Genomic DNA, 26,067 nt, shown 5'->3' on the forward strand with positions numbered 1-26,067 from the left:
GGGACTAATCAAGACTGATCAACAGTTCTGTAGGACTGAAAAAAAAATCTCTCAATGACCCTCTATATTGCTAACGGTACTGGCTGATTTTGTGTGTCAACTTGACACAGCTGGAGTTATCACAGAGAAAGGAGCTTCAGTTGAGGAAATGCCTCCATGAGATCCAACTGTAAGGCATTTTCTCAATTAGTGATCACAAGGAAAGGCCCCTTGTGGGTGGGACCATCCCTGGGCTGGTAGTCTTGGGTTCTATAAGAGAGTAGGCTGAGCAAGCCAGAGGAGGCAAGCCAGTAAAGAACATCCCTTCATGGCCTCTGCATCAGCTCCTGCTTCCTGACCTGCCTGAGTTCCAGTCCTGACTTCCTTTGGTGATGAACAGCAGCATGGAAGTGTAAGCCGAATAAACCCTTTCCTCCCCAACTTGTTTCTTGGTCGTGATGTTTGTGCAGGAATAGAAACCCTGACTAAGACACTAACTTACTTGGTTTCTGAATCCTTCATTGAGTGTCTATCTTATATATTTTGTCCAAGATGGATAAAGGAGTATTTATGTACAGCAATGTCAAGCTCATGGTATTGGGGGAATCTTAAACTCACCATTTTGGGCAGTCTCTGGGTACCTCCGGCTCCTGGTAAGATCCCCAGCAACACTTCAGGGACACCTAATACTGTTTTTCTGTCTTTTGTTGCTATTCTGTATTGGCATGCTATGGCAAGCTTCAAACAAATCAAAGAAAATCAGAATGTCAGAAAATTTAACTGGAACATGTTGGCACCTAGGTTGGCAGCTCTAAAGATTATTTATAGAGCAGAATGTACCACAAAATTAACCATGATTCCTTAGGCTGATATCTGGCACTCTACAATCTACCTTTTCTATCTGTTTTCATAATTTATTAGCCCCCTTTTAGGTTGCTATTCGTCTTAAAAATATTTTGATGGCAATGGACTTTACCAATTAAAAAACTCAAGCCAGGAGTGTACTTCCATAGTTCTGGCTACACAAGATGCCGAAGCAGAATTGTCTGAGCCTATGAGTTTGAGACAAGCTTCAGCAACATAGCAAAACCCTTGTCTTATAATCAAAAGCAATAATAAATAACTAACAATTTTCCTTAAGTCTTAATAACAATGACCCAGCTGGTAGAACCAGCTGCCTGTGTGGCCGAGGCAAGAGGAATCTCAGAGATGACCTCTTCCAATCAATCAGGTATACTTGCAATCTCCCGACAGGCCTTGCTTCCTGTTGCTTTTGAATACAACTACACTGTATACGGAACACTTCTGAAACCATTTTCTTGTTAATCAAATTCTTTTGTGGATCAGGCCCAGGTTTCTTTTATTAATGTATCTAAAAATCCCAGCATACAGTCCACCATGTGATATATGCTCAATAAATGTCTTGTTTTCCTCTTTTTAAAACACAGTACAATCTAGTAAGAATCTCTTCTCTCAGCTGGTCATGGTGCACACCTTTAAATACAGCGTTTGGGAGGCAGAGGCAGGCAGGTCTCTCGAGTTTGAGGACAGGTTGGTCTACAGAGTGAGATCCTGTCTCAAAAAACAGTAACAAAAACTCTTTAATCTTATTTTGAAGAGTTTTACAGGTTGAAAACTCTTCAATCCTATCTTTACTACTCACAAGAAACTATATGTCTGTGTCTGTCACACGTGTGACACACACACACACAACTTTGTGTGTAAGACTCAGCCAACTTAACATGAATTCGGGTCACACTTCCGGATCTCTGCCCTGTGATCCTGAAGCAGGCACTCAGATGTGAGAAAGCCTTCACAGATGTGGTACACATCCCCACTGTAAATGGAAACAGCATTCCCTGGCTTACTGTTTGCTGTTAATTGCCATTTCTCAAGAATTAAGAATTAAACCCATTCAGGCATTTGACAGCTGAAAATAAAATTGCTCCTACTCAGAAAACTGTTCTTTTACTGGCTTTAGGTAAAACAGCAGCCTAAAGGGCTATGGTGGCACATCCTACCAGTGAGTGGGAAAGTCTGTACAGCTCTGGAATACTTCTATACCTCAAGTCCTCCTCCCAAGCAGGATCCACTGATGGCGGCCACAACAGGCTTTGGGGACTTTTCAAGTTTCTCAAACATTCTCTGTCCTTCCTGTGATATTCGCGTTGCTTCTTGGGGGGTTGTACAAGAGGATAGCATGCTGCAATATCGACAGAAAAGAAAAACACAAAAGGAGAGATGAAACTGTGACCTATTTTGTATAATATTTCACCCACTATATACTTATCTCAATGTATATCAATATTTGGCAATGAGTCTTCAAACACAGAATGGAACAGGTTACACAATTTATTTTGCTCTATAACAAACTATTGACCACAAAGTTCTAACAAGAACATCACCTGGTAAATATTTTCACTATCAGACTAGACAGTTCTAAGGTTATACTCTGGATCTAGTTACTCTCTTTGAGCTATTTTGTAGTCTTTACTTGCCAGACATGTCTGTTTTCCTACTGACTTGTAGCTTGTTTCAAATGCTTCCTTATCTGTCTACACACAGGCCTGATTATTCCTCTCCACTGGTCCTTATGAATGGAGTAGGATTTCTTTAGTATATACACCTGGATAAGAGGATGTGGCTGGAATGTATGTATTGCCCCCACATCTTGTGTGGATGTACCGCACGTGTGCTCACCTGTGCGGGCACATGTGGAAGCCAATGTCAGGTGGTTTCTTCACATCTTACTTTTGAGACAAAGTGATCCATCAGACTCACTGTGCCCAGCTTTCTCATGGATGCTGGAATTCTAGTTCAGACTCTTGGCTGAGCAGCAGGGTTTTACCCACAGAGCCATCTCCCCAGCCCCTGTACTTTCAATTTTGCTAAGTACTGCCAAACTGCGCTCTAAATGTTTGCTGGTCTGATGGATGAAGACTAGGCAATCATTCTTGGTTAACTTAAGAAAAAGCTGTATTTAGTCATCTATGATTTAAGCAACAAATCCCTTATTTCATGAGCTTTATTATACCCTGGAAAACAACTTAAAAAAACCCAACCATTTGGAGAATTTACTTCTATCTTATTTTAGAGAAGGTATTATTTAAAAATACATAATCAGGCAGGATAAACTTACTTGATGTCAGCCCCTGCGACAAAGCAGCCAGGCTTTGATGAGATAAGGACAGCACTCCTGATTTGGTCATTGGCCCAGATTTCGTTCATGACTTCTATGAACTCTGATTGTACTTCTTTATTCAATGTATTTACCTACATGAGAAAGAGCTACATCTAAGGGTTTAAACTGGAAATTTCACATACATACACAATCACTGTCAAGTCTGTTTATGCAGCAGACACATATTGCTAGAAGAAAAGAAAACAAAACTAAAACACAGACCGACCAAAACCCCCTAAAACCCAGCAGCTTTCAGGTAGCTTTAGTTAATTATTAGTACCCTCCCTTTAACAATGGGTCTCACAAGCTGGAGGAATGCTGGGTGGTTAACTGGCTGGCCATGCAAGTCCAACAACCTGAGCTTGAGCATTGAACCCGATGTAAAGGTGGGAGAAGAGACTTAGCTTCACTCTCACTCCCAAATACATCAATACAAGCAAAAGTGAGGTGGTCTCAAATAGGGACAGCCAGCATTGGCCTTACTTCTGATCCTAGAACTTAAGAGGGCAGAGGAGCCGGGCAGTGGTGGCGCACACCTTTAGTCCCAGCACTTGGGAGGCAGAGGCAGGTGGATTTCTGAGTTCAAGGCCAGCCTGGTCTACAGAATGAGTTCCAGGACAGCCAGGGCTACACAGAGAAACCCTGTCTCATAAATAAATAAATAAATAAATAAATAAGGCAGAGGAAGGAGAACTGCTGCAAGCCTATGGCTTGTCTGGTGTACACACAAAGTTCCCAGCCATCTGGGATACACAGTGAGCCCCATCTCAAACAAACAAACAAACACCCCCAAAATAAAAACAAGAATGTGAGGTTGTAGTCCTAAGAGTTTGGATCATATGCAAATCTACAAATATTTATTGGTGGTTGTGGGGAACCTATAGAACATTACAAAAAAAGGGATTAAAATTAGACATTGTATGGATTTCACTTTGTAAATATATTCAACTTCAGAAAATTAGGTTAAAAAAAATCAAATCTGAATCACTGGTTAGTTAGTATAAGCCTAACTCTAGTGAAGAAACTGGCGCCAATTACTGTTAATCTGTAGTAGCTTTAGGTGTTTTCCTGTACAGATCCTCCTATTTCCTACAGGGTTTTATATAGCCCAGGCTAGCCTTGAACTCTGTAGCTGAGGATGACCTAGACTTCTTTCTATTTGTGTCTCTCGGGTGCTGTGAGCCACCATGCTTGGCTCAAAATCTCCTATTTCTATAGGCCCTGGTTATAAGACTTTAAAAAAAAAAAAAGACACCTTTATATTTGAAATGGGGGGAGAATGAATTCCTGTGGAATTTTGCAACTCTTGGCAAAAGATGGGGGTGCTGCTTCCTGCACTGTTGAACTTGCCAAGATCCAGGTTCCATTTTCACAGAACCTGATTTCTAGCACGTGGACTGTCCGGGTCATTCAATCCCCCAGGAGGCTCAAGAGCCAAGTATCCACAGTTACCCCAGACAGCCATGAACTTGACCAATGACTCTTTTAGTTTCCATATTTACCGCAGCCGTCCTACTATGAGTAATGACTCTGTAAGGCAGTAATGAGGTGGATAAAGTCTTATCAACATCATATTCTATCATCCTCATTCTATGTAACAAAAGAAGGCTAGTTTTATTCATCTTGATACCTAGAAGCAACAAGAAGGAATTATTTTTTTGTGTCCTGTCTGTTTCTGAGATAGGGTCTCACTGAGGGGCTCTGGCTGCTGGAAGCCATAGAGATCCACCTGCCTCTGCTTCTCCAACCAAACATCACCAAGAAGAATTTTTTTTTCCTTGTTTTGGGACAGGGTCTCACTATGGAGTTCTAGCTGACCTGGAACTTGCTCTGTAGACCAGGCTAGCTTAGAATTCACAGAGATCTGCCTGCCTTTGTCACTACCCATGGCCCCAAGAAGGAATTCTCATTCAAGAACATCTATAAAACTCACAAAATTTTAAAAATCATAAGACAAGTCCACTCAAGACAGGGAGATTTTATTTCTATGTAGGATAGGATTCATAACTGTGGTTGGTAGAAATTAACTAAAGAAAGTTTAAGTACCTTTGAATTGGGTGAGTTAATCCGAATAACTGCCACATCCCCTTTGACTCCATAATTAATATGGGTTCTGGCTAAAAAAGAGAAGACAAATTTGTTTCTAAACATGTTTATTATAAAAAAACATTTACAAAGTGATGTTAAAATCATATACATACAAGCGCCATTATATGGACTGGACAGTTATATTTAGGCCCGTCACCCCATATTTAGAGATGAACACACACATACATATTCAGGGCTACACACCACACACACACATACCCATATACACATACACTATTTACTTTCCTCTAACCACACCTCCCATATACTCCCCTTGTTCTCTCAAATTCATGACTTCTTTTTCTTTGTTGTTATATATACATATACTACATTACACTACATACATATATAATATATACATATATTTAGGGATACATACATATTGGGATGTATATATGTATATATGTATGTATACATATATATGCACATATATATTTAGGGAATATATATTTAGGGATATACACACAAATATGTACATATTTAGGGATATGTACATATGTATACACACACATATATACATCAACAAAGAAAGAGGCCATAAATTTGAGGAACCAGGGAAATGTATGGGAGGGGTTGGAAGGAGGAAAATGAATGTACAATAAGATGGGATTATATTATCATCTAAAAGAACAAAAGGATTATAAAGAGCAGTGTTAAGTACATAAGCAAGCGTGAACTTACTCAGCAGAGCAGAAGACGTTGTAAAGCTGCGGCAAATGCATCCTGCAAGACAATAGTGTTTCAAAATTACTTCCTGAATAGAATTTCTTTAATATTTGTCAAATCAGAAAAACTGTTTTTATGCCAATAAATTCCTAAATCAGAACAACGTATTCTAGGCCATTATTGAGACTAATCTATTACCTTTCTTATTTTAATTATCAGATCAAATGATTAACCAGACAGCAAGTAAGGTAGGGAGAAGATACCCTCCCCCAGAAAAAAAAGGAGGTTGCATCTCTACAATGTGAGTGTGCAAAGAAGGGCTCTGACTGCAAATGGAATTAAGATTGACCTTAATATGGGGACGGTATCATGGATTATCTAAATGGACTTAGTGTAATCACAAAGAAAATCAGAGACATGTGACCGGGACCCAGCTCCAGCTTGCTGAAGGAAGGAGATGAGCACAGGCAGGGACCACAGGCTGTCTCTAGAACTAGACCATGCAAAGCAATGGGTTTCCCTCAGGGGCTTCAGGAAAAACAGAACCCTGTCAACACCATGCGGGCCTAGTGAGACCCATTTTGGTAGTGCCCTTGTTAGTTCCCCATTTCCTCTTGGGGTTAAACCCAGGTCTATTGTATGCTAGGCAAACACCATACCACTGAGCTAAGTGTCCTCAGCCCAAGTCTCACTAAGGACCTCTGACCTCTAAAACTGCACTGGGGAGGCAGAGGCAAGTGGGTCTCTGTGATTTCCAGGCCAGCAAGCGAAACATGCAGGAAAGCATGTTTCCAGCACCCACACTGGCAGAAAGGCTCATAGTGGCCCAGCTCCAGAGAATCTGATGCCCTCCTCTGACCTCCATGGGCACCCACACACGTGGCATACACTGATATGCATACATAAATAAAAATAAATAAATTTTAAAAAACAAACAAAAAAAGCCACCAGGCATGGTAGTGCATACACTGAATCCCAGCACTAAGGAGGCAGAGGCAGGAGGATGTCTGTGAGTCTGATGCCAGTCTACTTCACACAGTGAGTTCCAGGTCATCCACGCTATATAGTGAGACCTTGTTTCAACCAAACCAAACCAAACCAAACCAAACGGTGAAATCAGAAGGCAAGCACTGTCTGTAAAGGAAACTCTCTATGTCACACCTTGCTGGTTTAAGCATACCTAACTGAAACTGCCTTCCACCAGTAATGTTCCCAATCTCTGCCTAACAAACTCCACTCTGTTCTCTGTTGCTTACTAGTTGATCCTTATCATCTAACTTGTTTAGTTCTTCAGAGGGACCACAAAGAGATCCCATCATATGGCCTTAGCCATTTTGGTTCTAATTATTACTTTGCTCACTGGACGCCTTTGGTAAGCAGCCCCAGCACTACAGGAAAAGCAGCCATTGAGATAGTAGCCGGACTCACATGGTGGTCCACATGCTATCATTATCATTCCTTAGCATTTGGGAGGCACTGAGACTCAAAAGATCATAGGTTCAGAGCCCCGGCAATCTGTTTTTTGTTATTGTTGTTTTGGTTTGGTTTTTATTTGAGATAGGGTTTCACAGTGTAGTCCAGGCTAGGTTGGAAATAAACACCTCGCTCAGTATGACCTTGAATTCTTGATTTCATGATTTTCCTACCTTAACCTCCCAACTGCTAAGAGTTTTGTTTGGTCTAGAAGAACTTGTTATGTAGATGAGGCTGGCCTTGACCTCAATAGATTGTGATTAAGAGAGTGCCTATCAAGGCACAGTGCTGAGGGTTACTAAACCCAAAGATACAAGCTGGAGAAGTACTCTACCACTGAGTTACACTAGATATTTTATTTCACAATAAGTTTTGAGGAAGGCCAGCAGTATTGGTTGGCTGTGAATAACTCTGTCTGGCTTAGCATATAATTCCCATTCTCCCTCCTCAGAGTATGGGAAATCTACTGTTTTGCTGCTAAGGATTATCCTGTCCAGAGTTCTAATTAACTGCACTTTGGGGAATCTTAGACCTGCCTTTCTCATGTCAGTCACATCAGTGTCATGGCCCCTCCCACGTGCAGCAGTCAGTTCTAATTCAGGGCTGGGCTTTTCTCTAACAGTGACGAGGACTGGATCCTCTGCGTGCAAGCACACAAGACTGGCCCAGTGCAGGGTCTTTCCAGCTAGATTCTAGGTAGAAGACAGGGAACCTAAGGGGAATTTTGGACAAACATTAAATTTGTTTGAGGCGTTGTTCTATAGCCCCTCCATCCTAAAGGCTTGCGCCTACCCTGCTCTAAGCAAGCTTTAGGTGATAAGCAGGTTGTTCTGGAGTAGCTCAGAGGCAACATCCCCTAAATGCAGCTTTTAGGGTTCTTCAGAACACCCTCTTTTTCTCCTTCATCTATACTCATGTTCACCTCAAACCGTCTCGTCTATGCTGCTCTCTAATTCTTCACTCCCTTCTCCTGACCACAGAGTTCTAAATTTGCCTGACTATTCTAGGAAAATTGTCCCTTTCCTTAGTTCCAAAAAAAAAAAAAAAGACAAACTGTCACTTTCTTAAGTGTTACACATGCAAACATCTGTACTCAGACATGGCAGATGCCTTAAAGCACTGGTTCTCAACCTGTGGGTCTTTGGGATCACATATCAGATGTGCTGTAAATCAGGAGGTATTTACATTATGATTCCTAACAATAGCAAAATTAGTTATGAAGTAGCAATGAAATAATTTTATAGTTGGGGGTCACCACAACATATAAAACTGTGTTAAAGGCTTGCAGCATTAGGAAGGTTGAGAAACACTGCCCTAAAAATACTATCAACTACTAATTACTTATTTCTTAATATTGAAACTTCAGTTCTTGGGGCTGGAGAGACGGCTCAGCCATTAAGAGGACTGACTGCTCTTCCAGAGGTCATGAGTTCAATTCCTAGAAACCACATGGTGGCTCACAACCATCTGTAAAGGGATCCGATGCCCTCTTCTTGTGTGTCTGTAAACATCTACAGTGTACTCACACACACACACACACATGCACATAATTGCATGAATGTATGTATGTATGTATATACATATCTATAAAAATAAAATAAATAAATCTTAAAAAAAAAACCCCTTCAGTTCTGATCGTCAACAAAATGTACAGGGCCCCTTTCTTGGTGGAGCTTGCATCCCAGGGCAGCTCCAGGGCATGTGCTGAGGACATGGCACTGAATCAGCTCCTGTTCGGGCCCGGGGGGGGGGGGGGGGGGGGGGGGGGGGGGGGGAGGATTGGGGGGACACAGGTGAAGATTTGAAAATAGCTCAGTGTAGACTGTTTGCCCACCACGCACATGGACCTAGGTTCAATACCCAGTTCTGAAAATCCAATTGTAAAGTACAAATTCTAGTGGGAAAGCAGCATGGGATGGGGAATCTACCTAGGAAAGAGTAAAGTATCCTGAAGTAGAAATGGACTGACTGCTAGTCCAAGTAGGAAGGGGTGAGGTACAAAGACAGACAGAAGCCTAGAAAAGTAAGCATGTAAGTGATAGAATACAAATGCTGAAGCAAATAACAAAGCAACCAAACTAACCAACCAACCCACCTAACCAAACAAAAAAACAACCTTCAAAAGCAACATGGTTGCAACTGTTTTCCAGGTGAGGTACTCTTAGCCAGCCCAGGCTAGCTAGAACTTGTAATCTTCCTGCCTTAATGGAATGCCCAGTTCACAAGTATTTGTATTCCTCAGGGCAGAGTTATTATCTTAAAAATCAAATATTTGTTCTTTAAAGGTTGAAGATGCAAAGTGGGGTGTGGGCACACACCTCTGAGGGCAGAGGGAGGCAGACCCCTAGGAGTTCCAGGCTAGCCAGATCTATTGAGACCTTGTCTCAATAAGCAAACAAACAAATAATAGTAATAAAAAAAGAGCTGGTGCTCATTAGCCTATTGTTAAGCCATTTTAATTCCTGCCGACTAACCTCTCTTTGTGGTAAACACACTCCCACACACTTACACAAAACCTCCTCTAAACCAACAGAGACAAAAAGCAAAGAGAAAGAGCAGTAAATGAACAAACATTAAAAAAATCTTAACCACTATCAATTTAATCAAACCAAAGTACAAGGTAACTGCTTCTGGAATCCAGCCTTACCCTAACAACACAGCTTACTATACAGACGCGGTGGCGTGAACTTTAGCCTACATTTTCAGTGCCAGCAAATGCAAAACCTTTGCCCTACTTTCTAATCATCTTCATGTGTAACTCAAGAAAATATCTACAAGGTCATATAAAACTATAGTCAGTGGGAAGGGTTGGGTTGTGCTGTACAACTTTGAAAACTGGAAATGTTACTTTAGTTTATAGAAATTTATAGCTTTTTCAAAATTCAACCCTGAGACAAGAAGTGAGAGTCAGATTTAAAAATAACTACTAATTGCCGTTCATTTCTTGTAAAATTGTTTTACCACTTACATACTTAGGAATTAGGAAAGGTAGGAATTAAATGGATATTAATTTCAACTTGTGACTTTTTTGGTAGTCATGTCAGAATAACAGTATTGTACAAGAGCTCTTTTTCCAGTAAGTTCCATAGTCCATTAAGCATTTGGCAATGCCTCCACACACTCTCAGGGTCAAGGATTGACCTGCTGAGTCTAGACTCTAAATAGCAAATCAGGTGTACAGCTAATTTTAAATAGACTTTCCTGCATATTTTTTCAAAGTGCATAAGCTGGTATTAAAATAATCTGTAGCTATAATAGACTACATTTTCTTTTCCTTTCTTTTTCTTTAAAGATTTATTTATTTATTATATGTAAGTACACTGTAGCTGTCTTCAGACACTCCAGAAGAGGGCATCCAATCTCATTACGAGTGGTTGTGAGCCACCATGTGGTTGCTGGTATTTGAACTCAGGACCTTTGGAAGAGCAGTCAGTGCTCTTAACCTCTGAGCCATCTCTCTAGCCCTAGACTACATTTTNTTTTTTTTTTTTTTAAAGATTTATTTATTGTTATATGTAAGTACACTGTAGCTGTCCTCAGATACTCCAGAAGAGGGCGCCAGATCTCGTTACGGATGGTTGTGAGCCACCATGTGGTTGCTGGGATTTGAACTCTGGACCTTTGGAAGAGCAGTCGGGTGCTCTTACCCACTGAGCCATCTCACCAGCCCCTAGACTACATTTTCTTAATGAAAAATAATACAATTTATATATTTAGATATGTTTCTATGTAGAAGTATAGAAAATTTTAGCTGTTAGCTTTTTATTACCTATGTAAAATGGATAGATTACAAGTTCTCAGCTATATATAGTCATTGCTTCTAAGGGATAAAAAACTAATATTTATTGAGAATGTATGCCTGTGTTATACCTAATATAACTTCTTTAGATTTAACATGATTGACTCCATTTTACCAATGAGAAAGATACTGAAATTAATTCCCAAGGTCACTAGAAGGTAAACTGTAGATTCAAGCCAGATGACAAAGTCCGTATTTAATGCTTTTAATTGCTCCATCATACTACTACTCCTGTCAAAGAAAAAAATCACTCTCATTCATTTCACAGATGGGAAAAGAAAGCCCATTTAGATGAAAGGGCAAAGTCAACAGCTAGCTAGTGACAAGCGAACATGTGACCCAATCACCACTCCAGTGCTATCCTGGCTGCCAATTCATGAAAGTACCTTACATCAAATACAGGACCATAGGTGCCTTTTTTCCCCTAAAACTGTTATAAATGTGGAAAAGGAAACACAACCAAGTGCAAACAGGAGACATAAAGATCTTTTCTTTCTTTTCCTCTCTCTCTCTCTCTCTCTCTCTCTCTCCCTCTTTCTTGGTTTTTCCCGAGACAGGGTTTCTCTGTGTAGCCTGGCTGTCCTGGAACTCACTCTGTAGACCAGGTTGGCCTCGGAACTCAGAAATCCACCTGCCTCTGCCTCCCAAGTGCTGGGACTAAAGGCGTGCGCCACCGTGTCCGGCTCTTTTCTTCTTTTAAAAGACAGGGTCTCACTGTGTAACCCTGACTGGCCTGGAACTCACTATGTAGATCAGACAGGCCATGAACACAAAGACCCACCTAATATTAAAGGTGAATACCACACCCAGCCCATTTCACTTTTTTTTTTTTTTTTTGGTAATATGGTAGCAATTTTGGCTATTTACACATAATCGATCTATGGAGGTTTAAAAAAAAGTAGAAAAAGATTCAATCAATTAAATGCCAGGGTAGGGTAAGAGAAGTAAATTCTACACGCATTCCCCCCCCCCTTTTTTTGTGAGGAAAATTAAAGTTAATTCACGTTACAAACTTAAGTCTGGGAAGTAACTGGTATCAAGTATGATACACAATGAAGTTACATTTGGGATGTCTGGAAAGGGCCGTTTTCTAACAACATCCCTTTAACCCTTTCAATGCCAGCTTGAAGAGGAATGCAGTTCCTGGACCCTGACTGGGAATCGACAGAAATGAGATTAGAAATAGTTTCTAAGTGATCAAAAATTTTATTCCTCATCAAAATTTCTTTGCCTAAGTCGGAGAACCTCCAGTTTCAACCTTCTATACATTCAAACTAGGATTACTGAAGTGAGAGAGCTGAGTTCTCTGGGAGGAAAAAAAAAATGGTTTTGACGGAAAAGATCAAGGAGTGGCACTGATCTGTAAGGCTAGTAGTCAATGTCACCGAGAAGGCTGATAGATATCTCTTATGGCGACTAACATGTGGTAGAGCTTCAAAAATGTGACAGGTCTTACTTAGTCCTCCGAACTTAGCAGTGTCAGGGCCAAGACAAACATTAAGGGAGGCAAGAGGGGCGTGAGCACAGGGCTACAGCAGAGACCTGCGCAAACTGCCAGACTAAGTGGAAAAGACTCAGGGAAGTTAGGGGAGAGCCTGACACTGCCGGAGCAGGGCGAGAGGGTGTGACAGTTCCTTTGCAAGGACACAGGAAATAGGGTCTCGGAACAGTAGCCCCATTTCCACAGGTCCCGGGAAAGGGGTGGGAGGCAGACAGTGAGGGGCAAACGCTGCTCCCCGCCGCCCCAGTTCCTGAAGGCACTCCGAGACTCTCCCGAGCCCTCTCCAGGCTCACCTCTGGAGCGTAGGATCCTGAAGGCAGAGAAGCGACTGAGACTGCCAATCGCCCGGGACGCCACCATCTTGAGCAGAAGAGGACGAAAGCTCTTCTAGTAGGGGGCAATGGAGCCGAGGGCTTTTCTTTTCTGAGCCGGTCCGGCAGGGTGTCCTAAGTGCCGCCTTACTAAAACGCAGACTCTGAGTTGTCACCCGTCCTGTCACCCTACCTCTTGCTCTCAACTAAGCGAGCCGAAAGGATGATTTCTCTGAAGGGGAGACTAAGGACCTCGGAGGAGAGGGCGGAGTGTCTGACTTTCTGCTCAGGCGTTCAGCGGGCAGCCCGTAAATGCCGCGGTGATGGCGGGCGGGGCGAGAGGGGTCCTTGCGGAGCGGGAGCCGCCCCTCGGCTTGGGCGGACGTTTGTCAGTCTGGACTTGACCTTGTTGGCAGCGGCAGTTTTCGCGGACTCTAAGGTGCGGCAGCGCGCTTCTCGGTTTTCTTCTGATTTCCCCGCAGGCAGGTGCCACTTTGCTCCCGACTCTTCTCGTCGATGCCCGCGGCCGCTTCCCTTTGCTGTGAGGGTCGAAGTCCCAAGAGCGGGACAGGCTGGTCCAGGCCTCCAGTGCGAACCGCCTCAGGACCGGCGGTGATCGCGTTCTCGCGTAGCTCGCGGCAGCGGTGTCTTCTGTCTGCATTTGTCACTTCAGGTTTACGAATGGATTGCGTGTGTGTGAAACGCTGGGCTGTGTCAGAGCGGTGTCGTTTCCCCTGTTGTTGACCTGTCTAGTCAGTCTGGCGGCTGTAGAGATTGAGAACGCGTCGTTAAGTGCGGGCCTCGGGGGTGAAAGCAGTCCAGACAGCCCTCCAGTCTGCTTGGTGATCCAGGGTTCACGGGCATTCTCTAACCCAGCAAACATCTGGGCAAACCTGCCACCCTCACTCTTTTATCTGTGAAGTAGCGGTAGCTGGTGACTGAGACTGCGCCACAGGTGGTAGAATTAATCTAGAACCTACGTCTACTTTTCCGGGCACCAGGGTGTGAGTTGTTTGTTTTGGTGCTGGAAAGATGAGCCTTGAAATAAACTGTTTTCAAAAGAAAGTAAAGTCAGCTTCCGGTGTGTGCACCATTTTGTTTAATATGCACAAACCCCACGTTTCATTTGCACTTTCGGTGACTTGACAGGCTCAGGAAGATTATAATACCTTCTCTGTGGCAAGCCCAGGATTCAAACAGAAGTGGCACTTGCTAGTTAATTGATTATTCTGCCAGACAGGAAAGAAATGGCTAAAATGATTCTAGAAAGAAAGGAGCGTCCTGTTGTAAAGCTCTAGTCAAACTAAGTCTTCCACCACCAAGAACATTTTAAGCTGGCACTAAACGACCACTTCGGAGTATGGGAAAAGGAACCCTTTTCCCATACTACGCCTTCCACTACACCTATTTCATATCCTTTTTTTGTAAAGAGCCACACAGAAAATAGTTTGTTTTGTGAGCCCACCCTGTGCTCTGTTACATACTTGTTTTGTGTTGCCTGCAGCTTTTTATCATTTTTCCTAAACTAGAGATGGAACTGACAAAAAATGGAACCATTCACACACATACACGTTGCAACTCTTTGAAAGTGTAAAAACCAGAGCCGATAGAGATCTTGATCATATGGGCCCTGACTTCACTGTTAGCCCTTCAAAGGGGGGGGGGACCCAAAAACCAAGAAATCATGTGAAAGAAAAACCCTTTTATTGAGGGTTTTGGGTTATATTTTGCTAATGCTTGATTTAAAGTGCTTTTTTTGTTTTGTTTTGTTTTCCTGCATTCTCAGTGAAATTATGAGTTTTATCAAGTACAAAGTTTTTTTGTTGTTGTTGTTGTTTGATCATTAGCACGTTAGTGCCAAGGCTTAGAGGAGAACCAAGTATATTTATATCTTCACCCACTAATAATAGCAAACACATAAATAAACCTTACTAGATAAAAGACAACATACCTGTATTTAGGTGTATATTTAATTATCTCAACAACTCTAAAATTGTGTACATTTTACTAAAGGACCAGAAACAGAAAAGTTAAGCAACTTGCTTCAGGTCCTACAGCTGCGGTGAAGCTATGATTTGCACTTGGAGTCTGTTCTTTGATGTTGTAGTAACTGTTAAGTCACCCCATCTTGCTTTTATATTCTTCACCTACCATTCTTTCTCTTTTGTCTTCCCATGTACCTCTGTGCTACCTAAGCCTAAACTACCCAAGTATTGACATGTTTTGAATACTTTTTTGTTAAAATTTCTGTATTTCTGAAGTTTTGTAAATGACAACAAAGGCCAGCCTTCCAATACAGTAGTATAGTTTTTTGTTTTTGTTTTGGCTTTTTTAGACCGGGTCTCTGTATTATGTCCCTCTAGCTGTCCTAGAACTGGCTAATTCGGGCTGGTCCCACACTTATAGAGATCTGCCTGCCTCTGCCTCTTAAGTGCCTAGATTAAAGGTGTGTACCATTATGGTATGTGCTGCCTGGTGTGTATCACCTGGTGTACAGTCTTGTAGTAAGTCTTTAGTTTTTGCATTTTTATTTAATATGCATTATGGATGTCAGTATAAACATGCATATCTTGTTCCATTTTCTCCCAAACTGCTGAATATTCAAGATATATTTATGATATAGATAACTATTTCTATTGATCTGCATTTATGTTAGTTCCAACTATAAATAGTTCTATAATGAGCATTTCAAGTATTCCTATAGAAACCAATTAGAGGAATTATTAGATTCAGAATTCACACTCTGGAGCCAGGTCTGTAATCCTAGCACACAGAATGATAGGCCATAGGTTCAAGGCCATCCTGGGTTAAATAGTAAGTACCAGCCTAACCAAGGCTGCCACACTTATGCCCTGTCTAAAATAAGAAAACCCCGACTGTTTGTAGTTTGATGGGTGGCACACGCACCTAGAGGACTGAGTAACCCAGGAAGATGATGAGTTTTAGGCCAGCCTAGGGTTCAGAGCCAGACCTTGCCTCCAAGTAACATGTAAATAGAAGTTTTTAAAGATTTTTTTGTTAGTGTGAATATTTTAGTTTGATTGATTCTGGGGATCAAACTCAGGGTACATGATGGAAAAATGCCCTGCCACTGAGCTGTACTCTAAGCCCTGGGGATCTAATTGCTTAGGAGCACTACTAATTTGCTCGTTTTTGCTTCTGATCTGCATATCAGGCAGGAACCTGTTAGTTGCAAATCATTGAAAATTCAAGTAAATTTGGGACTTAGTAACTTCTGCACCATCAATGGGGGTGGGTTTCAGATAGAATCTGACCAGGGCTATTGTTTTTATTTTATTTTTTCATAAAATTTTTAGTACTGTCTTCTTTTACTGTCAGCTTTGTTCTTGGTAGTATTGTTAATGTTTGTGAAGCTACAGCCATGACAGAAGGAAAGATTCGTGTTTTAGAACTGTAGAACTCTAAACCTTGAATACTGGACTTGACTACATCATCCCTACATCTGTACCCATGGTCAAGCCAAGTTGTTGTAGGCCTTGGTCACGTGAACCTTTAATCTCTGCAGCAATTAACTCTGATTGGCTAAATGCTAGAGTTGGCCTGGATTCCATCCATGTAAACCTCACTGACAACTACATAGTGGAGAAATGCGTGTCAGAACAAAATAAGAGATTCTGGCCCAGATTTTCCCCTTTGAACTTGAGACAAGCTCTTTGTGGATTATATTAACTCCTTTTTGCTTTATATGTCACAGGTCATTTTCTCTAAATTTATTTTTGTTTGTTTTTCAAGACAGGGTTTCTCTGTGTACCCCTGGCTATCCTGGAATTTACTCTGTAGACTTAGGCTGGCCTTGAACTCACAGAGATCCACCTGCCTCTGTATTCTGAGAGCTGGTGTGCGCCACCACTGCCAGGCACCTCTAAATGAATTATTTGCTTTTGAACTCAATTTTAGTATTTTTTTGTTGTTGTGTGTATGTTTAAAATGTTTTATTAATCAGTTCTGTTAACTCTTAGTTTATGGCTTCTAGATCCTCCTCATCTGACTAAGCTCATAAAGAGACAATCTCTGGTGTTGGGGTAGTGGCTTAGTAGGAAAGTGTTTGCTGTGTAAGCATGAGAACTGAGTCCCCAGAAGTTGGGTCTTACAAAAAGTTGGTGGGTAGCTTTTTGGGATTGTAATCCCAGCACTAGTAGAGAGAAGAGATCTAGGGATTTTTATTCAGCCAGACGAGCCAATTTATTGACAAATTCCAGGTTTTATGAGAGCCCTTATCTCAAAAACTGAGGTAGAGAAGTGATTGACCTTTAACCTCTACTTCCTTGTACATATATGCACACACACAGAGACAAACAAAGATGGTTTCTGATCTTTTTGTTTGTTTTGAGACAGAGTCTCACTGTAGCTCTGGCTGTCTTAGAACTTACTGTGTAGATCAGGCTGACCTCAAAATCATAGAGGTCTGCCTGGCTCTGCCTCCCAGGACTGGGATTAAAGGCATGTGCTATCTTGGTCCACTTTGGTATTTTTATATTTTTTAATGTTTTAAGATTTTTATTTACATGGCATTTTTTTAACTTGTGGTATGAACTATGAATCTTATTTTTCCAAGTGGTTAAAATTTATTGATCAAGCCATCTTTCCTCCATTTACTTTAAATTCTATACTTACATATATTATAAATTCTAATATCTTTAGATGTGCTTGTAAGATGTCATACACTTTCTGAGGGTTAAGAATCTGGGGCTACTTTTCTGGGTTGTTCTGACTGGAGTTCCTTAGGGGGTTGTCATCAGCATGCCGGGCAGGCTGTAGTCATCTGAAGGGTTTCCTACACGAGAGGATCAGCTTCCAAGCTCAGTCACATGGCTGTTGACAGGAAGCATCCATATACAGACCTATCCAGACAGGCATCTCTGCTCGCCTGCTGGCTTTCCTTGCAGTGATCTGAGAGACTAAGATAGAAGCAGCAATATTATTTTCTCATAGCTTGATTTCCGAAGCAGTGCCATCACTTCTGACAAAGAGCAGTACAGTGTGGGAGGTAATCACACCAGACTACAAAACCAAGAGAGAGATACTGAGGTCAGCTTGGAGGCTGGCCACTACAGCCATTATTCGTAAATTGTAAGTTTTTCTTACTTACTTTTTAAGTATATTTTTAAAAATTAAGAAATTAGGTCAGTGAGGTGGCTGCATTGGTAAAAATGCCTACCACCAAGCCAGAAGGCCTGACTTTGATCATGGAAGCCCTTGGTAGAAGGAGCACTCTAATTTCCACAGGTTGTCCAATGACCTCCATTTGGGCTCAGTGGTACATGCTCACCACCCCCTAGCTAACAATTATTATTTTTTTTTATTAACATTTATTTGGGCGGAAGGCCCATGCCACTCATGTAGAGATCAGAGGATGTCTTGTAGAGGTTTGCTGTGGTCCTGGAACCTACTTGCAGCTTGTGACTTGGGACCCTGTCTGGAGGCAGTGAGGGAATGAAAAAGGGACAAACACTGAAGAGATGACAGATGTGTACAGAAAAGCTTGGGTCAAATTGTGCATACATACTCTGAAGTGACATCCGCTGCCACTAGAACTTGGAACCTCATCGTCTCTATTATGTACAGCACGGGGTGGAGGGTTGTTAGCTTGTCTGAGTGGGAGGTACCCATCTGTAGGCAGAGTCTTAGGCTGTAAACATCCAGAAGGAGGGGAACCTACGGCTGCTAGTTTTGTACACACTGGTCACTCTGTTACACTTGGACCCCTCACCCCTGCCCCAAGAAAAGCTTTGTTATGCCTCTGAGCTTTCCCATGGAAGGCTTTGCCACTCTTACGGGGCTAAGGCATTGGAGTCCTTAGCATGGCTATGCCCATGTCTAAAATATACATTCATTTTAAGACTTTACTCACTCAGACCTTCCTCTGCTCCCTGTAGGAGTTGGTTCTCTCCTTCTATTACCAGTCCTGAGGCTCAAACTCAGGTCCTCATGCTTGGTGGCAAGCACCTTTGACCACTGAGCCATCTCATTAGCCCCTAACAGTATTTTTATTTGTATGTTTTGCCTGCATGTATGTAAGTGTTCCACATGTGTGCCTGGTGCCCATGGGGGTCAGAAGAGGGGGTCAGATCTCCTAGAACTGTAGTTATGGATAATTGTAAGCCACCACATAGGTTTTGGTAACCGAACCCAGGTCCTCTGCAAGAGCAACAAGTATTCTCAACAGATGAGCCATCTCTTCAGCTCTACTGTAACAGCCAGCCAGCCAACCTACCTACCTTCCTTCCTTTCTTTTTTGTAGCACTGGCTGACTTGGAACTCACTTTGTAGACCAGAATGCCCTTAAACTTATAACAATCTGTCTCTGCTTCTTGAGTCAGGATTAAAGACATGTGCCACCATGCCCTGACTAACAGTTTTTAACATTGTACTTCAACGAGTATTTTATTGTGATTCAAGGAAATATGCACATTTTCCTCCTTTAATGGATGATAGCATGCAATGCACACACACACACTTATTTTTATGCATATAGTGTTTTGCCTACATGCTTGTCTATGCAACACTATATTCCTGGTCCCTACAGAGGACAGGAGAGAGTGTTAGGTGTCCTGGATTGGAATTACAGACTGTTGTAAGTGCCATGTGGGTGTTGGGAATCAAACCTAGGTTCTCTGGAAAAGCAGCAAGTGTTCTTAACCTTTGAGCTCTCTCTCCAGCTCCTACTTTCTTATCTTTTATGGCTATACAATCCAGCATATCACTGGTTGTTATAGCATGGCTTAACCAATTCCCTATTTGCCGTTCTTGTAAGCTTTTTCTATTACAGTGACAATACAGATCATGTGCATAATACTTGTCATATAGGTTCATGGAAGTGGAATTATTAGATCAAAAGTTAGGTGAACATAGAGAGTTGAAAGATAATTCCGTATTACTGATCATAGAGTTTGTACCAATTCACATGCTTGGTGCAATTAGTATTTGTACATGGTTGCCCACGCAGTATAGATCAAACCTTTGGGCTTTTGCTAATTTAACAGAAAATTATATCTCTATGGTTTTAATCTGAATCCTCTTATGATTGGAGTTGAAGAAAGCCCCCCCCCCCACACTGCGTGTGTGTGTGTGTGTGTGGGGGGGGGGGGTTCTGTGGTATGTGTTTGTGGCATTGTGGACATGCGGGTTAACATCGGGTGTCTTTCCTCTATCTCTTTCCACCGTTACTTTTTGAGATAGGGCCTCCGAACATGAACTTTATTGACTCAGGCCAGCAAGCTTCAGGGAACCTCTGGTCTCTGCCTTGCTCCAGGGTTAGGGTTATAGGAGTTTGCTGCTTTTTGTGGCTTTTTATATGGCTTCTGGGGATCTGAACTAAATTCCTTTTTGTTGTGTGGTAGGCACTTTACTGACTAAGCCATCCCCCCAGCCTCCTTTTCTTATATGTATAAGAGCCCTTTGTATTTCCTTTCCTGTAAGCCATCTATTCATATTCGTGCCCATTATTTGCTGTTTTTTTTCATACTCATTTGTAAGAACTCACTGTTAGGACTTTAATCTTTTTTTCCCTAAGTTATTAATTTGAAATATTACAAATTTCTAATTTAAGAGATATTTTGATATAATATTATGGTTAGAAAAAGTTGGAAGTATGGTACTACAGAAAGTTTTCTAGGGGACCAGGAGAAATGGCTGAGTGTTAAGAGCATTGCCTATTCTTCAAGTTCCAGGTTTGATTCCCAGCACCTTCATGGTAGCTAACAACCTGCTATAAATACAGACCTGGCTCCCTCTTCTGGACTCTGGACAGTGTACACAGGTAGTGTACAGACAAACAGGAAAAACACTCATACATATTTAAAAAAGAAAAGTGTTTATAGAAGTAGTTGAAAATAAGTAGCTGACTTGATTCTATTTCAGTATTGCTGAATATTTTAGTATGTATCTCATTCAAATACCAGCATTCCATAAGGCCTTCTACATATTCAGGACACAACCTTCAAAATCAGGAGGATAACAATGGTGACTTCATGGGCATACTGTGTGGTGTCTTTGCTGCTTTGTGTTGAATGAGAAGGGCACAACCCAGAGCTATTCTGCCTGGGTTCAGATTCAAGCTCTCACTTACTGGTTGTGGGTCTTTAGACAGGTCAGTCTCTCTGTCTCACTTTACTGTCTCTTGGAAAGGATATAGTCTTGTTCATTGTGAGGGATAGATGGCTAAGGATTAGGGTAGTTGTTTGCACAATGGGAAAGCTATGCCAATGTACTTATTATAATATTACTAGAAAAGAATAGTTGATAATGGTATTTTATGGTGGCTGTGGATAAATTCACCAGAGGTCATAGACTGTGTACATTACAGATTGCTGAGGTAACTCAAGACATACTTTGTTCTGTTCTTTATAGATTTCAGAATGACTACCATCTTGACTTCCACTTTTAGAAACTTTTCAACTACATCAAAATGGGCTCTCAGATTTTGTAAGTTCAATTTTTTCTTCTTCTTTTTTGTTTTTTTGGTTTTTCGAGACAGGGTTTCTCTGTATAGCCCTGACTGTCCTGGAACTCACTCTGTAGACCAGGCTGGCCTCGATCTCAGAAATCCGCCAGCCTCTGCCTCCCAAGTGCTGGAATTAAAGGCGTGCGCCACCACTGCCCAGCTCCTTTCTTTTTTTAAGATTAGATTTATAAGCATTGTGTGTAGATAGTAAATGATATACCCTTTATTTGTTTTCTAGCTATAAGACCTCTGAGCTGTTCTTCCCAACTGCAGTCTGCCCCAGGTACAGTAACTTTAAGATAAATATTTCTGCATTAAATATTAAAATTCTGTATTTGTATATTCTCAGTAAAACCCAACCTAATTTGATAATTCTTCCCCTTTTATGTTCACCATGATTATCATCATTACCGTAAGATAAAAGTATGTGTAGTCAATCAGTAATATTACTTTGGGCTTAAGATGTTAAGAGATAGCTTCTCCCTGGGTTTGAGGGCTTACAGAGTCATACAGGGCCCATAAACTTTGCTGGGTCAGTTTATGTAGCCCCTGGCGGTCAGTCCTGCAAAAAGTAGCTTATAGACTATCTTGAAACTATTGTGGAGCCCGCATGAACTTTTACAATTTGTAATTAGTGGTAGGCTTCTCTATTAAATATCTTATTATCACATATACATGAGGACCTGTTTCTGAAATCGAGGTGAAAGGGGAACTAGGAAATAAAGGAAGATTTTAACCGTCATACAATGAAAGAATAGGGAAATTCATTCATTTGATGGGGCTATGTAGGGCCTCAGTAAACCCAATGAATTAGGCTTCTTCATTGTTAAAAACATGCTTTTTACATACGTATCTTCACTGATTGGTGAAAAATTTCCTGACAGGTTGTCAGCTTTTTTTTTTCTTTTTTAAAATCTTGCCTGGGCTTTATAGTGACCTGTTTCTGATTTTGGACTTATTGTATATGTTCTTATATGTAATATATAAATATATAATTATATGATATATAGCTTGTACAGTGGCTCCATGGAAAAAGAGCCGTCTAGATCAGGACTGTACTCTGTTTCAGCCCTGCGTCTTTTTGGCTGTAGGGCCTTGGAATGACCTCTCTATGTTCTAGTTCCCTTCTCTAAAAGAGTAAATGTGGTTGCCAACCTTAATAGGCATGACCGACCATATCTCCTAAGTTCTTTAAGCCCTGGGAATATATAGTTCAGTGGTAGAGCTCCCACCTAGCATGTTCAAGGCCCTGGGCCACACCCTGTACTAGGAAAAAGAAGAACAAAAATCACAACAGATTTGGGGCTGAAGTTACAGGTCAGTCATAGAGTACTTGCCCGGCACAGTGTGTTCAACCCACCATCACCACAGCAGCAACAGCAGCAGCAGCAGCAGCAGCAGCAGCAGCAGCAGCAGCAGCAACCCAAAAAGCTCTTAGTAAACTAAAGTCAGTATGTTCATGGTGGTATTATTTTCCTATAGTAGTCTAGAGATCTCAACTAGAGAAATAGGTTCCTATATAGCCTCTAAATTCTAAGCAGAATATAATTTCTATTGGTTCTACAAAGAATAATAAAGAATTATTCCTTTTTTACCTCCATCACCTTTCCCCTAATTTCACTCGGGCTTTTGCTTTGCACAGTCACACACGTAGACCTGACCCTTGCCAAGTAGCAGAAGGTTGTTCTGATGACAACAGAGAAGACATTTTTCAGGCATTTGACTAACTGTTTTTCATAGCCTTTTTTTTTTTTGGCTATTTTTCTTCCTAACTATGTTGTAAGCTCTGAAAGTTATGAGACTTAAGCCTTCTTTGTGGCCCCAATGTCAAACAGTATTTTATAAATAGTTTTGTGTTAATGTTGCTGATGATAGTGGCATAAAAATGCACCTAATAAGCAAAGAATGTGAACACCTGATTTAGGGTAGGGATGGCGGCGCATGTGCCTGTGCCAAGCAGGTTTTAGGGTCCAATTAGTGTTATAACTATATTATCTCTCTTAACTCGCTTGAGTATTGCTGCTTGACATGGCTGTTTGAAGAAATGTGGGCAAATGATTACAGGATTTATTGCAGTTTTCTGTCTTCTCATGAGCTGTGTGTGGTAGAATATTTGACTGAAGCCAACCTGAGCCACATTGTGACTTTGATATGAAGTAGTACCCTCTGCTTAAAAAGAAGGAGGAAGAGGAAGAAGAGGAGTAATAAACCCCAAAGAGAAGTAATTAGGTCGTTGATGTGAGGCATCAACTCTTGAGAGTGGTTGTTTTAAAATGAAACCACCTTACATACTTATCCTCTTCTGCACTTAGCTATTTTTTTTCCTGCCTTTTTGCTGTTGTTTAGCTTTGTTATAACAAAGCCAAGTGCACTTTTCCTAGGACCTCATTTCATACCATGTAGTTAGTTTAGATTCCAGTTCTCAGTCTCTGCTATTTTGTTGTAGGAAAAAACAGTGCTAATATACACTGGTCAACTTCTTTGTTGATTTGTTGGTGGGCCTGGCATACCCCCTCTTAATCTGATCAGTTTGTGCCTTGGATTTAGACCTCATTGGCAGGGACTATAAACAGGGCAACTCTTTTTCAAGGAGGCTATGAGAGCAAGCATAGAAAAATGTATCTAGGCAAGTGTTCCATTCTTTGAGCTACCTCCCTATCCCTGATTTTTATTTTTTATTTTTTATTTTTTATTTTTTGTTGTTGTTGTTGTTTTTCGAGACAGGGTTTCTCTGTATAGCCCTGGCTGTCCTGGAACTTACTTTGTAGATCAGGCTGTCCTCAAACTCATAAATCTGCCTGCCTCTGCCTCCTGTGCTGGGATTAAAGGCGTGCGCCACCACGCCCGGCCCTATCCCTGATTTTATATATTTTAATTAATAGTTCTTTGAACTTAATCTTAAAGCTGTCCAGACCAAGTCAAAGAAGACTTTAGCAAAACCCAATATGAAGAATATTGTGGTGGTGGAAGGGGTCCGCATTCCATTTCTGCTGTCAGGCACTTCGTAAGTATAAAATGATCGTGTTAGTTGTCTGTTTCTTTTCTGGTACTGTGTGAAGTAGTCTTTGTGGGGAATAATATAACTAGTGGGAGAGCATATGGCGAGCACCTGTATAAAAACAGTATAGAACAAGTCAAATCAGTGGTATATTATGGCAAGATGTTCTGTATGTGAGTACACTGTTGCTGTCTTCAGACACTCCAGAAGAGGGCATCAGATCTCATAACAGATAAGATTGTGAGCCACCATTTGGTTGCTAGGAATTAAACTCCGGACCTCTGGAAGAGCAGACAATGCTCTTAACCACTGAGCCATCCCTCCAGCCCCATGGCAAGATGTTCTATTTCTTTTATAAACTAGCTTGCCATGGCATTAGCCTGAATGAAATAGCTCTAGTTGAGAGTCCAGTGTAGGTCCAGATATCATCTTTCTAATAGGTCTTTTCTTTATTCCCTTCCCTTTTTTCTCTTCTCTTCTCTTCTCTTCTCTTCTCTTCTCTTCTTTTCTTTTCTTTTCTTTTCTGGAACATGGCTTCTGTAGGCACAGTTTGAGTACTGAAAATGATGCTGCTTTGGTCTTCTGAAAATGAGACTTGCGGCTGACACAGCTGGTCCAAATGCCTGCTATAGTTCAACCCCAAGTATTTTGGACTACCTTGAAAATTCCTCAGAATCAAACAGCTGGTTTTTCAGGCTTTTCTATCCTCTAAGTAAGATTCAGTCTACACAAAAGCTGGTAATGGGCTCTTTTAAGGAAGTAATTTGTTCTGTTTATATTGTTAGTTTTTAAATATTTGTTCTTTGTACAGGCAGTCACTAACATTAAAAACTTACTGGGGAATATTAGCCTCCAGTTTGAAAAAAAATGAGGCCTTTCTTTTTGTATTCATATGGAAGATTTGAGATCTTGAAGATATATTATCTTTAAGAGGCAAGGCATAGGGACTGAAGAGATGGCTTAGCAGGACTCAACAGCACTGGATGTTCTTCCAGAGGAGCTGGGTGCAATTCCCAACACTGCACTCCAATTCCAGGAGATCCAACACCCTCATATAGACATCCGTGCAGGCAAACATCAATGTAGATAAAATAAAAATTAATGAATTTTTAAAATGCAAGGCATGAAAGATGTAGTCAGACAGCTCAATGGGTAAAGGTGCTTGCTACCCAACTTGTGACCTAAGTACAGTCCCTAGAAAGCTGGGACTTGTACACGTTGTCCTTTGACTTCCCCAAGTATACAAGTACACACAACACTAAATGATACCAAAAAAAAAAAAAAAAAAAAAAAAAAAAAAAAAAAAAAAGAGGGGAATGTCCATTTTGTCAGACAGCAAGTTCTGTAGAGGTTTAGGGCTTGTCAGACTTTTTAAGATGACAGATAGCAAAGTCACACTATTTCTTCATATGAACTGATAGACTGACTTGGGAGTAAGATTAGCTGCATTGTCAGCATATGTTAGAGAATCTGTATGCCTTCGAATTTTTTTAAATTCTATTGAAACCCTAGGCTTTTGGTTTAAATTATTTGTTTTCTTTCCCCAGGTATAAAGACCTAATGCCACATGACTTGGCTAGAGCTGCACTTTCGTAAGTAAATCAAGT

General features: G+C 41.1%; 2 protein-coding genes across 5 annotated transcripts in view; one reads left to right on the forward strand and one right to left on the reverse strand.

Annotated features, from left to right (window-relative positions):
- Hadha (hydroxyacyl-CoA dehydrogenase trifunctional multienzyme complex subunit alpha) overlaps positions 1-13,219 on the reverse strand; it is a 34,451-nt gene extending 21,232 nt beyond the window's left edge. Inside the window, exons 1-6 of the mRNA XM_021163083.2 lie at positions 12,981-13,219; positions 5,930-5,971; positions 5,207-5,277; positions 3,119-3,252; positions 2,044-2,182; positions 598-717 (exon numbers count right to left, since the gene is read on the reverse strand). Coding sequence (XP_021018742.1) covers positions 598-717; positions 2,044-2,182; positions 3,119-3,252; positions 5,207-5,277; positions 5,930-5,971; positions 12,981-13,047 — 573 coding nt within the window. The 5' untranslated portion in view covers positions 13,048-13,219. The remainder of the gene's footprint in view (positions 1-597; positions 718-2,043; positions 2,183-3,118; positions 3,253-5,206; positions 5,278-5,929; positions 5,972-12,980) is intronic.
- Positions 13,220-13,350: 131 nt separating this feature from the next.
- The window catches only part of Hadhb (hydroxyacyl-CoA dehydrogenase trifunctional multienzyme complex subunit beta), a 31,129-nt gene continuing 18,412 nt past the window's right edge, over positions 13,351-26,067 (forward strand). The window contains exons 1-6 of one of the 4 annotated variants that reach the window (XM_021163088.2): positions 13,419-13,437; positions 20,684-20,778; positions 21,369-21,443; positions 21,701-21,745; positions 24,367-24,466; positions 26,008-26,052. In XM_021163088.2, coding sequence (XP_021018747.1) covers positions 21,377-21,443; positions 21,701-21,745; positions 24,367-24,466; positions 26,008-26,052 — 257 coding nt within the window. In that variant the 5' untranslated portion in view covers positions 13,419-13,437; positions 20,684-20,778; positions 21,369-21,376. Of the gene's footprint in view, positions 13,485-20,683; positions 20,779-21,368; positions 21,444-21,700; positions 21,746-24,366; positions 24,467-26,007; positions 26,053-26,067 lie in introns of all 4 variants that reach the window. The other 3 variants (XM_021163086.2, XM_021163085.2, XM_021163084.2) reach the window with 3 other exon arrangements.

The sequence above is a fragment of the Mus caroli genome, chromosome 5 (genome assembly GCF_900094665.2).
Source record: "Mus caroli chromosome 5, CAROLI_EIJ_v1.1, whole genome shotgun sequence".
Lineage (NCBI taxonomy): Eukaryota > Metazoa > Chordata > Mammalia > Rodentia > Muridae > Mus > Mus caroli.